Source organism: Myxocyprinus asiaticus, chromosome 15 (assembly GCF_019703515.2).
Source record: "Myxocyprinus asiaticus isolate MX2 ecotype Aquarium Trade chromosome 15, UBuf_Myxa_2, whole genome shotgun sequence".
Lineage (NCBI taxonomy): Eukaryota > Metazoa > Chordata > Actinopteri > Cypriniformes > Catostomidae > Myxocyprinus > Myxocyprinus asiaticus.
Genome location: NC_059358.1, coordinates 27,949,386 through 27,963,039, shown reverse-complemented (window position 1 = coordinate 27,963,039; position 13,654 = coordinate 27,949,386). Strand labels below are relative to the sequence as shown.

The following is a 13,654-nucleotide window of genomic DNA, read 5'->3' as shown; positions in this document are numbered from 1 at the left end:
TTGTTTAAGCAAGAAACTGGGGTGTGAGTAAACAGCACCAATGACAAATCATATTTGGTTAATAATGGAAAGTTTAAGCGTGGCTTCGAGATTTAACTAGTCTAGCAACACTCATATTTCACTGTTTGAAAGGTACCTGTAAGTAAACTGCAGTGTAGTAGCCAGAGCAATTGATAGCTTATGTGAAAATGCATTTTATATGCACTGCAGCATGTATAAGCTGTTCTTTTACTAAAGCTCCTAACACCTAAATCAGTGTGCCCATGCTATTTTGTCTTGTTAGTTTACATAGAAAGAAAAGAATGGCATCAAATTGCATATATATATATATATATATATACACACACACACAGTATATTTACAGTATATATATTCTGTAAATATACTGTATATAAGGTAAATTCTCGGAACAAACCCTCATTTTAAGGAACTTCCATTGAGAACTGCAAATGAGAGACAGAGGCGTTTTCTGCCATACATTATCATGTGCTCTCCAAACTGCATTTTTTTCGTCTTCCGCTCTGTTAGCTCATTTCAGTTTCTTGAGGAGATTCAGGTTTGCGTATTGGCATCTTTCTCACACGCAGATTTGTTGTTTGCCAGCTGGACTAAAAGTGCAGAACGGCTTTTTCAAACGTTGACAAAAATCATTTTCAGCATCCAGACGTGAGTATAAACATCAGAACTTTCTGTAAGATCTTTCAATTTTGAAAAATAATAGAATGCCTAAGTTAAACCAGTCACTAAAATGAAATCGGGAAAAGAAAACAAAATAATAAATAATTTTGAGTAAAAACTATGAATTATGGTTTGTTGCATGTGGTGAAATAACGATTCATGAATGGCAATTTTCAACAACCAAAAGAATAAAAAAAAAAAAAAAAACTAATTCTCTGTCGTGATCATTAATATTTATATAATTTTATCTTTTCGTTAAGTTAATTTGAATGTTTTTTAATATATATACTGTGTGTGTGTGAATAAAATGTTCAAAAATAATAACGGCAAACATTTTAGGCTACTTTGGGAATCGAATGTTTTAAATGACGAAATGCACAATTTGTTATAAAAACATAAGATTTTGCTGGATGTATTAAAATAGGCAACTTCTAAAATGATTTTAATCCTAAAAGTAATAATAGTTTATAGATTCAAACAGAAATGTTCAGGCACACGATAAACACTCTAAAAGAAACTTGCCTATATTAACATACATTGAAGATCCATTAGGCCATTAAAACTGAGATTAAAAAATAAAGAAATAAATAAAAAATAATATATTTTGCTTGTCTCTTTTTAAAGTCTGCATGAGATTAGGAGGCATCAAATATTTTGTTTAGCTTGTTTATCCTTAAGATTTTGAAATTGGCTGATGTTTTTTTATTTTATTTTTTTTTATCTCAGTTTATTGAAATCAGTTTACTGTTAATCATTTAAAATTATGAGCATAATTTTCTACACCAAATGTTCACTGAAAAATGAGATCATGAAAGAACGAAGCAAAACTACAATGAAGGAAATTGCTTTTGTGGTCCATGCCACATAGATGTTTTGCACTTTTTTCTTAGATGAAAAAAAAACGATGCATATCAAGCCTCAAGTCTTTTTTTATGAACAGTAATTTATAAGCCATTGAAAATTATAACTTGTTTTGGTTTTAAAATGTATATATTTTCTTCATTTGGATTTTTTTTTTTTTTTTTTTCACATTTAAGGAACAGAATGTCTTCATTCAAGATCTTTTTTCTCCTCTTTGGTGAGCATAAATAAACTCATAGAGCAAAATATAAATCAAGCTGTACTATACCTATGATTTTAAAACTGTCTGTAAATACTCAGCATGCACTCTTTCGGTTATATGTACAAGTCATTTATATTAAATGAAACTGATATTACATCCTCTTTAGCTCTCTCGGTCTCCCTCTCTTTAACCCTCCCTTCCTCTTTATCCTTCTCTCTGTCAGCCCTGTGGATATCCTCTGGAGAATGTGATGATGTGTTTTATCGGCATGCTGGGGGTGACATTTCCCTGAAGTGTGGTGTACATCCAGACAGTGATTTAGAGTGGAAATTTAACGATGCTCGCATCTTTAGCATTTTTGGCAAAAAAGGAACTCGATGGAAGGGTATCAGTTTTTCTTTCCTCTGAATACAGTTTGTTGAAACATTTGATTCATCATCATTTACAGTTGTGCTCAAAAGTTTGCATACTCTGGCAGAAATTGTTACATTTTGGCATTGATTTTGAAAATATGACTGATCATGCAAGAAAACGTCATGGTTACTGGTGTAACCTCCGTTCCCTGATGGAGGGAACGAGACGTTGGTGTCGATGTAGTGACACTAGGGGTCACTCTTGGGAGCCCGAGACACCTCCGGTCTTTGATAAAAGGCCAATGAAAATTGGCGAGTGGTATTTGCATGCCACTCCCCCGAACATACGGGTATAAAAGGAGCTGGTATGCAACCACTCATTCAGGTTTTACGCTGAGGAGCCGATATAAGGTCCGGCCATTTCAGCGGGTAGTTCAGCGTTGTGGCAGGAGGGACCAACATCTCGTTCCCTCCATCAGGGAACGGAGGTTACACCAGTAACCATGACGTTCCCTATCTGTCACTCACTCGACGTTGGTGTCGATGTAGTGACACTAGGGGTCCCTATACAAAACGCCACAAGGCTGAACTGTGTTACGTGAACTGGCGGTGTGTGGTGGGCAGACTTGCTGTGTGCCTCATAGCCAGCGCACCAGGTCGACACGTAACCTCCCCCAACACAGTTATGAGTGTCAAACGGCCCTTTTTGGGGACAAGTCGACTACCCAGAGATAGAGACAGGCTTAACGCAGTTGTGGCCTCTTTCCCCTTCTCTTTTTCCACTCCCTAAAAAAGAAGGGGGATTATCTGACTGGACCGCCAGGTCTAGTCGGGGGGTGTCCCTCCCAAGGGGAGGACACCGCGGAGACCACACCTCCAAGAGAGGGGGGGATATTTAAGTGGAAGAATACATCACATGGTCTTTCCAACCATGTGGAGAGCCTTCAAGGTAGATCCTGCCCAATGGGGGAGGAGTTACTACAACATGGAGACTGAGGGGCTCTGCCCAAGGAAGACGCAGTTTGCCAGTAGGGAAACGAACTAGCGGAAGATATAGATCGCATGGGGTTAGCCTTACAGGGAACCGCCACATGCGGAGCACCTACCCCAGAACCGGGCTCTTAGTTAGCACGTGTACTGGGCCGGCAGCGAGTCTCTCCGAAAACTCGACTGCCACAGGGCTCGGAGGAAGTCAACCAGGGAACAACTTTTGTGAACACTACTGGGAATTAACAGCGCATGTCTTCAGCTCAAAAGGAGGTGGAAGGCGCTATGTGCAAGCGATACACCCGGCTGGCTATCCCGGGCTTATCCGCTTATGTTGCGTGCCACTACCTGGGACGAAACCGGTTCCACCCGGAGGTTGTAGAACCTTGCAAAGGTGTTGGGTGTTGCCTAGCCCGCTGCTCTGCAAATGTCTGTTAGAGAGGCACCTCTGGCCAGGTCCCAAGAAGCCGCTACACCACAGGTAGAATGGGCTCGTAACCCTACCGAGGGCGGCATGTTTTGGGCGAGACATGCCATAGTTATGGCGTCAATGAGCCAGTGGGCGATCCTCTGCTCGGAGACAGCGCTTCCTTTCCGCTGTGCACCAAAGCAGACAAAGAGCTGCTCAGAGATTCTAAAGCCCTGCGTGCGATCCAAATAGATGCATAAAGCATGCACCGGACACAGCAACGACAGGGCTGGGTCTGCCTCCTCCTGAGGCAGCGCTTGCTGGTTCACTACCTGGTTCCTAAAAGGAGTGGTGGGAACCTTGGGCACATAGCCCGGTCGGGGGTCTCAGGATCACGTGAGAATAGCCCGGACCGAACTCCAGGCACGTTTCGCTGACAGAGAACGCTTGCAGGTCACCTACCCTCTTGATGGAAGTGAGCGCAGTCAGGAGGGCAGTCTTCAAGGAGAGTGCCTTAAGCCCGGCTGACTGCAAAACTCAAAGGGGGCTCTCTGTAGACCCTGAAAAACTACAGAGGTCCGATGAGGGAACAAGGCATGGCCTGGAGGGATTCAGCCTCCTGGCGCCTCTTAGTAACCTGATGATCAGATCATGCTTCCCTAAGGACTTACCGTCAACTGCGTCATGGTGTGCTGCTATGGCAGCAATGTACACCTTCAAGGTGGAAGGGGACAGCCTCCCTTCCAACCTCTCTTGCAGGAAGGAAAGCACTGATCTGACTGCGCACCTCTGGGGGTCTTCCTGATGGGAAGAACACCACTTAGCGAACAGACACCACTTAAAGGCATACAGGTGCCTCGTAGAGGGAGCCCTAGCCTGAGTGAACATGTCTACCACCACAGGTGGGAGACAGCTTAGGTCTTCCGCGTCCCGTCCAGGGGCCAGACATGGAGATTCCAGAGGTCTGGGCGCGGGTGCCGGATGGTGCCCCTTCCCTGAGAAAGAAGGGCCTTCCTCAGGGGAATTTGCCCGGGGGGAGCTGTCACAAGGAGCGTGAGGTCCGAGCACCACGTCTGGGCGGGCCAGTAGGGTGCTTACCAGGACGACCTTCTCCTCGTCCTCCCTGACCTTGCACAGGGTCTGTGCGAGCAGGCTCACTGGGGAAAACGCATATTTGCGAATGCCAGGGGACCAGCTGTGTGCCAGCGCGTCTATGCCGAGGAAGGCCTCGGTGAGGGCGTACCAGAGCGGGCAGTGGGAGGATTCTTGGGAGGCGAACAGGTGCACCTGTGCCTGACTGAAGCGACTCCAAATCAGCTGGACCACCTGAAGGTGGAGTCTCCACTCTCCCTTTAGGGTAACCTGTTGTTTCAGTGGAACCGCTGTTTTCTGTTTGAACGCCTTCAAACAGGCCAGCACCGACTGGGCGCGCTCGTTCGTAAGGTGCGCCGTCAAGGAGACTGAGTCCAACTCCAAACCGAGAAAAGAGATGTTCTGAACCGGGAGGAGCTTGCTCTTTTCCCAGCTGACCCGAAGCCCTAGTCGGCTGAGGTGTGAGAGCACCAGGTCCCTGTGTGCGCATAACCCATCTCGAGAGTGAGCTAGGATTAGCCAGTCGTCGAGATAGTTGAGAATGCGAATGCCCACCTCCCTTAACGGGGCAAGGGCAGCCTCTGCGATCTTCGTAAAGACACGAGGAGACAGGGACAGGCCGAAAGGGAGGACTTTGTACCGATACGCCTGACCCTCGAACGCGAACCGCAGGAAGGGTCTGTGTTGAGGAAGGATCGAGACGTGAAAGTACGCATCCTTCGGGTCTACCGCCGCGAACCAATCTTGATGCCGGACGCTCGCTAGAATGCGTCTTTGCGTCAGCATCTTGAACGGGAGTCTGTGTAAGGCCCGGTTCAGTACTCGCAGGTCCAAGATTGGCCGCAACCCACCGCCTTTTCTTTTTTTTTTTTTTTGGTACAATGAAGTAGGGGCTGTAAAACCCCTTCTTCATCTCGGCTGGAGGGACAGGTTCTATCGCGTCCTTCCGTAGGAGGGTAGCGATCTCCGCGCAAGGTAGCAGCGTTTCCGTCTTTCACCAAGGTGAAGTGGACACCGCTGGACCTGGGCGGATGTCCGGCGAAGTGAATCGTGCAGCCGAGTCGGATGGTCCGGACCAGCCCTCGTGACGGACTGGAAAGCGCAAGCCATGCGTCCGAGTTCCGCACAAGGGGGACCAAAGGGACAACGTCATCGGATGTACCGGCGGGGCGGAGCTCGAGGTGCCACACCACATCGTGGCCGTGCTGAGTCCGAGGACATTGAAGCACTTACCTGGCTCCTTGTGACCACCCCCGGAACAGCCTGGGACAGGGGAGGAAGAGGCCTGTCCTCATGACCCGTGGAGACTGTCACATCGGGGGCGGATTTGTGCCACAGCTGGGCGCTCAGGGCGGGAGACCGCCGCTGGAGCGCCAACCTGCCAAATGGATTGGTGGACGGTGGTCGTGATGCCAGCCGTACACACCGGATATGTGACCCAGGGAACAAGGAAACCACTCTTGCGGAGCTCTTGAGTACTGCAGCCACTTGGGCATGCAGCGCAATTAAATGCAAAAGGTAACAAAAAGATGAAGATCTGCTTACCAGCTCCAGAGCAGCGGGTTTCGTTGTCCCTGGGTCGCCCGTCTCAGGGGCGCTTCGAAGACCTCCGTGGGTTCTTCAGTGCCGGCTGTGAGATGGGTGGCGTCGGCTTCCTGCGGTGGGCTCCACGCCGGGGCCGAGCCAGTGTGGCGGACTGCGGCGGAGCCGGTGCAGTCACCGCAGGGGGACGTCCTCGGCGATGAGTAGATGGGGTGCGGGATCTTGAGCCACGCCGGGGCAGGACAAGCCGGCTAGCATCCATCTACTGCTCTACCATCGAGAACTGCTGGGCAAAGTCCTCGACGGTGTCGCCGAATAGGCCCGCCTGGGAAATGGGGGCAGCAAGGAATCGTGTCCTGTCGGCCTCACCCATCTCGACCAGGTTGAGCCAAAGGTGGCGCTCCTGGACCACTAGTGTGGCCATCGTCCGCCCGAGAGACCGCGCCATGACCTCCGTCGCTCGGAGAGCGAGGTCGGTCGCCGAGCGCAGTTCCTGCATCAATCCCGGGGCGGAACTACCCTTGTGCAGTTCCTTTAGCGCCTTGGCGGACTTGCAGGAGAGCCATGGCGTGCAGGGCGGAGGCGGCTTGTCCAGCAGCGCCGTAGGCTTTGACCGTCAGAGACGACGTAAACCTACAGGCCTTGGACGGGAGGTTTGGGCACCCGCGCCAGGTGGCGGCGCTCTGCGGGCACAGGTGCACCGCGAGCGCCTTTATCCACCGGGGGATTGCCAAATAACCCTTGGCCGTCCCACCATCGAGGGTAGTGAGAGCGGGGAAGCTGAAAAGATCGGGACCGGGCAGTAAAAGGTGCCTCCCGCGACCTTGTCAGCTCTTCATGCACTTCCGGGAAGAAAGGAACGGGGCGGGGCGTGGCTTTGAGCGGCGCCGCGAGCCCAGGAACCAATCACAGAGCCGCGAGGGTTCAGGGAAGAGTGGTGAAATCCACTCTAACGACGCTCGCGGCTGTCCGGGAAAGCATGTCGTCATCTCCGCGTCAGCCTGTGAAGGGAGGAGCCCAGCTGAGGCTTCCGACTGGACGAGCCCGATCTCCGATGCTGCGCTCGAGAGCTCATCACTTTCGCGGGCTCCGAATAAGAGGTCGAACTCGCCGTGAGACGAGCCGGCGGACTCACCCGGAAGCCCGATCGGGGCAGACGAGCGTGCTGGGGAATGGGAGGTCCGCGGGGGGATACCCGGCGGAGGCGGTCCCATTGGGGTCCCCAAATCGCCCCCAGTGCTAGCCGCGCTGGCCTCAAACCCGTGGGTAAAAGGACCGAGGCGGGAACCTCTGGGGTGGCTCGCTTCCTTACGAAGGCGAGCCGCGACCGCAACGTTGCCATGGACACATTCTCGCAATGAGAATGTGACCATCCACGAACGCTGTCTCCGCGTGAGCAGTGCCCAGACACGAAAGACAGTGATCGTGACCGTTAGAAGGCGAGAGATAACGAGCACAACCAGGAATAACACACAATCGGAAAAGCATCTTTAAAAAGACGCGTCTTTAAAAAGACGTTCCGTGTGTGCGCTCTTTTAGAGAAATATATACTCTTTTAGAGGGGAAAAATGCTCTTTCAGAAAATATACTCTCTAGTTTTTCTGCCGAAGCGCCCAGGGGCGTTCTCTGCAGTGCACCAGTGCAGAGGAGGGAGAAGCCGCTGAAATGCGCCGTCAGATCCAGCAGGTGAATGAACAGTAGTATTCAGCTCAGTGAGCATGACCGTTCGGCTCCGAAGAGAAAATCTGAATGAGTGGTTGCATACCAGCTCCTTTTATACCCGTATGTTCGGGGGAGTGGCATGCAAATACCACTCGCCAATTTTCATTGGCCTTTTATCAAAGACCGGAGGTGTCTCGGGCTCCCAAGAGTGACCCCTAGTGTCACTACATCGACACCAACGTCGAGTGAGTGACAGATAGGGAACTGTCTTTTATTTAAGGATAGTGATCATATGAAGCCATTTATTATCACATAGTTGTTTGGCTCCTTTTTAAATCATAATGATAACAGAAATCACCCAAATGGCCCTGATCAAAAGTTTACATACCCTTGAATGTTTGGCCTTCTTACAGACACACAAGGTGACACACACACAGGTTTAAATGGCAATTGAAGGTTAATTTCCCACACCTGTGGATTTTTAAATTGCAATTAGTGTCTGTGTATAAATAGTCAATGAGTTTGTTAGCTCTCACGTGGATGCACTGAGCAGGCTAGATACTGAGCCATGGGGAGCAGAAAAGAACTGTCAAAAGACATGCGTAACAAGGTAATGGAACTTTATAAAGATGGAAAAGGATATAAAAAGATATCCAAAGCCTTGAAAATGCCAGTCAGTACTGTTCAATCACTTATTAAGAAGTGGAAAATTCGGGGATCTCTTGATACCAAGCCAAGGTCAGGTAGACCAAGAAAGATTTCAGCCACAACTGCCAGAAGAATTGTTCAGGATACAAAGAAAAACCCACAGGTAACCTCAGGAGAAATACAGGCTGCTCTGGAAAAAGACGGTGTAGTTGTTTCAAGGAGCACAATACGACGATACTTGAACAAAAATGAGCTGCATGGTCGAGTTGCCAGAAAGAAGCCTTTACTGCGCCAATGCCACAAAAATGCTCGATTACAATATGCCCGACAACACCTTGACATGCCTCACAGCTTCTGGCACACTGTAATTTGGAGTGATGAGACCAAAATAGAGCTTTATGGTCACAACCATTAGCGCTATGTTTGGAGAGGGGTCAACAAGGCCTATAGTGAAAAGAATACCATCCCCACTGTGAAGCATGGTGGTGGCTCACTGATGTTTTGGGGGTGTGTGAGCTCTAAAGGCACGGGAATCTTGTGAAAATTGATGGCAAGATGAATGCAGCATATTATCAGAAAATACTGGCAGACAATTTGCATTCTTCTGCACAAAAGCTGCGCATGGGACGCACTTGGACTTTCCAGCATGACAATGACCCTAAGCACAAGGCCAAGTTGACCCTCCAGTGGTTACAGCAGAAAAAGGTGAAGGTTCTGGAGTGGCCATCACAGTCTCCTGACCTTGATATCATCGAGCCACTCTGGGGAGATCTCAAACATGTGGTTCTTGCAAGACGACCAAAGACTTTGCATGACCTGGAGGCATTTTGCCAAGACGAATGGGCAGCTATACCACCTGCAAGAATTTGCGGCCTCATAGACAACTATTACAAAAGACTGCACGCTGTCATTGATGCTAAAGGGGGCAATACACAGTATTAAGAACTAAGGGTATGCAGACTTTTGAACAGGGGTCATTTCATTTTTTTCTTTGTTGCCATGTTTTGTTTTATGATTGTGCCATTCTGTTATAACCTACAGTTGAATATGAATCCCATAAGAAATAAAAGAAATGTGTTTTGCCTGCTCACTCATGTTTTCTTTAAAAATGGTTAATATATTACCAATTCTCCAAGGGTGTGCAAACTTTTGAGCACAACTGTACAACCATTGATATAACTATTTTATTTGCTTTGAATAAAATATAATGCAGTTATTCAAGTAGTCACACTATAAATGACTTTATTTGTTAAGGTACTTCCAAAACTGTAGCCCATATTATTTCTAAAGCGCATGTAATTGGAAACATATTGAAACTATCCAAACTGGAGACACGTGACTCAGGAGTCTACTCATGCAGGCAGTCAGGGGAAAAATACACTGTGCGTGTTGTATCAGGTGAGAGAGGACAGCAACAGAGAAAAGTATATATAAATGATAAAATTTACTTGATTTTTCATATTTACCCCCTTTTTTCTTCCTCAGTCTTTGCAGAACCACCCATAGCATCTCCTGGGTCTGATGTAGAGCTGCACTGTAACATTGAAGGAGAACCACAAACTGAAGTACATTGGCTGAGTCCCCTTGGCCAGCAATACAGTAAAAGTGACCAAGTAATTTCCCTGAAGCCCGTAACCTCAAATGATGAAGGCAAATGGACATGTCAGGTCAAGGACTTGAAGATAGATGTAACATTGGCTGTTGTTGGTTGGTATCCCTCTTAACTTTGTTGTTATTATACAAAATTTATTGAACATAAACGTGTTTTTGAATAATGTTAGACATTGTCCATTTTGGTATTGTAGCAAAATGCTAAATTGCACATTTTGTGCTGTGAATAAAATGTGTGGGTCTCCATCAGGTCTCCAGACCAAAGATGTTGAAGTTCCTCAAGGGGGCAACATAGTGCTGCCCTGTTCTCTCTCTAACAGTACATCTTCTCCGCGTGTAGTGAGTGGGAATTGGAATGCTGACCATCTCTCCACAGTCTCTTTCCCAGCACTAGAAAACTCATATGCCAAAGGCTTACAGTGGAATGGCAAGAATTCATCCAAAGTCAGATTTACAAGTGGACAACTCGGCACCAACTTTGATATCAACCTGATTAATGTGAATGCCCTATATGCTCATCTGTGTTTACGTTTGTTTATTTGATTGACATGAACAATATCTGTTTTCATTTGATGTTGTGAGTCATTTAACCTCTTATTTGCTCTCTCTGTCAACCTCAGGTGCAGCGTAGTGATGAAGGTAAATTTGTGTGTACAGTGGAGTTTGAGGGTGGATTGAAGCAAACTGCCGAGACGATGTTGAAGGTTGTGGCTGGCCCTTCAGGTACAACACAGCACAACAGCACTGCAGATCTTTGCAATCTGAACTATGAATCCCATTCCAGATTTGCAGGTAACAGTTCTGTCTGTTTGTAATGATTATTAAACAGTCGCCAGTGTGAAAGGGCCTGGTCAGGGACCTTGGACCAAGGATGTGTTAGGTGTACAGCTGTGGGTCTGGGTTGCTGTAGGAGCAAGTTCTTTGGTTCTAATTGGACTTATCATCTTGACTGTTCTTGTCCAACAGAGGAACAAACAAATACAAGTGAGAAAAATATTAATTAAAAGAAAGACAGAAAAGAAGGAAGAGGCTTATTAAATGGTTTCTTTCTTACTTTCTTTACTGTAGAGGAGGGTAAGAAAGCTGAGATCCATGCGGCAACCTCTTACAGCTAAAGACTACTGCCAATGCAACAGGTACCTCCTCCTACAATTATACTACAATGATACAGTTATTTGGTCACCGTGAATTTGCTGTGCATATTCTCTTTTCTTTTTGTGCAATATTGCACATCTGTGCCATCTCCAGTTATGTCATGGCTACTTCATTTCACTAGATTACAGAAAATCAAACCAAGTGGCATCTGTAAATAAAGGTTGCTAGACCTTTTCCCAGAACTAACTCTTTCTTAGTAATTTTTGCAAGTACATTTAACCAGCTAGTGCCTTGACAAAGTAACCAGGTGTAATTCATCACATTAAAGGAGTATTCAGGGTTCAGTACAAGTTTTTTTGTGGTATAATATTTAAAAAAATGTATTTAAATTTGTCGCTCCTTTTCATAAAAAAAAAAAAAAAAAGCAACAATATGGGTTGCAGTGAGGCACTTACAATGGAAGTGAATGGGGCCAATCCATTAACGTTAAAATACTCACTTTTTCAAAAGTATAGCCACAAGAGAAAAAGCATATGTGTGTTAACGTGATTTTAGTGTGATAAAATCGCTAACTAACCTTTTCTGTGTAAAGTTACATCCAGTCTCACAACTTTATTGCCATGACGACATAACGGCGTAAACCCTAAAATGACAACAAAAAAGACAATATAAACAACTTTACAGCTCAAATAATACATTAGTTTTAACAGAAGAATTTAAAATAATAAGCTTCACAGTTCTGCTTTTAAACCCTCCAAAAATTGGCCCCATTTACTTCCACTGTAAATACCTCACTGTAACCTCGATTTTTGCTTTTTATTTAGTTTTGTTTTTTTTAAAGAGAAGGTGAGTCCAAATTAATATTTATGGTAATCAACATTATGCCACAAATGCTGTCGACGTGGTTTAGCTTGTATCGAACCCGGAATATCCCTTATATAGACATATTCCACTAAGTCTGACAACTAGAAAGTATCCAAATACATTTTGTCTAAATTTTATACAATTTATATTATTTAATAATCTGAAATCTAACAAACTTCTTTTTTAAATGTTGTGCTTTATAGTAATGCTTGTGTTATGTTTCTTTACAATAAATGACACTTGGTTTGGTATTTTGATATATAATGCAAAGACATTCATACATTTTTAATTGTGCCTTAAGTGTTCAAAAATCTTTTGGGGTCCCTGTACTATATCCTTTATAGTTCTAATGTTGTCATTTTCATTATATTCATAAAGAATTGATTCAATGTCACCTTATTGACACCCCATCATTTGACTGTTGAGGTGAAAAGGGATGTTATGTTTACACAGTCCATATGTATCAACTAATTTATTTTGAAATGTTTTCAGGGGCAGTTCTGTCTTTATGAGACAAAAAATATGTTTTTTAGACTACAACACAGTCTTATCACTGTTTATGATGTGTTATAACATGTGTTTCTTTTAAGATCTGAGAGAGAGGTTGTGTTGGGAAAGCGAGTGAGGCCAGTTCCAGTCTCCAGACAACAATGTAAAACACACAACAGTCCAAAACCATATAACTGATTTGTACTGGAGAGTGGAAGACTGCAGTCACTGAGAGATACAAATCATGTGGCACACTGGGCCAGTGCTTTTCAAAATGCATATTGTGTACAGACAACTGATACCAACAAATGAGACATGCACTTGTAAGCTTTGCTGTAGAACGTGAACACAGACCTTAGACTGAATGGTGTTGCACGGTTGATTGTTGCCTTTTCAATATTGTGCTAAATATGTAATGTAAATGTTTTCAGAACCAAACTGTTGAATGACCATAATGTTGAATGTTTCAGTTTTTGTTTCATCAATAAAATTTTAATACTCTTCAAACATGAATGTGTGCACTGATGGTTGTGTACATGGGTGGTCTCTATTTCCCCACATTTGCACTATAGCTTTATTGAGCAGAATTTACCTTCTCCTAAACTGGTGCAGCTGGAATTGTTTGAGTTCACAGGTGTATACATACTTGTACACACACAGCTGTTCACAGATGTCAAAACAGATAGAACAAATGACAAAAATTCTGTATTTTGGTATGGCACACAAGCTTGACATGTAGCAATTAATAGGATATTTATTCCCTGCTCCATCATTTTGAGTTGTTTTGTCCTAGAGACACATTTTGAGTTTTATGCACTAAAGGAAAGCATTTAAATGATTAAATATCAACAATGGTTTGGAGTAGAAACAAAACAATTATATTGTTAGAAAGCTTAGACTTTCTTCTTTTTATAGTGAATAAAACTCAAACTGGTTCTGAAATAAATAAATAAATGCGTTTCTGGGTGAAACTGAATCCAAAGCCATCTTTTCAATGTAAAGGTGGCACAGAAGCTGCATCTGAAGTGGCATACTATATACCAAGAAAAGGTCTATTTACACAGACTGCTTAATGCTGCACAGATGTGATGGAAATGCATTTACACAGCAATTACAGTTGCATAAATAATGTTATGAGAAAGAATGTATTATGATATATAT

General features: G+C 45.0%; 1 protein-coding gene across 2 annotated transcripts; it reads left to right on the top strand.

Annotated features, from left to right (window-relative positions):
• Window positions 1-450: 450 nt before the first annotated feature.
• LOC127453274 (roundabout homolog 3-like) lies at window positions 451-13,006 on the top strand. Of its 2 annotated transcripts, none has more exons than XM_051719512.1 (10): window positions 451-666; window positions 1,716-1,756; window positions 1,965-2,126; window positions 9,689-9,832; window positions 9,920-10,141; window positions 10,422-10,543; window positions 10,666-10,768; window positions 10,875-11,029; window positions 11,114-11,181; window positions 12,595-13,006. In XM_051719512.1, the coding sequence occupies exons 1-10, from the start codon at window positions 485-487 to the stop codon at window positions 12,689-12,691; spliced, it is 1,296 nt and encodes a 431-aa protein (XP_051575472.1). In that variant the 5' UTR covers window positions 451-484; the 3' UTR covers window positions 12,692-13,006. The 2 variants fall into 2 exon arrangements, with proteins under 2 accessions (XP_051575472.1, XP_051575471.1); XM_051719511.1 differs by having other exon boundaries at window positions 10,296-10,543.
• Window positions 13,007-13,654: the final 648 nt, after the last annotated feature.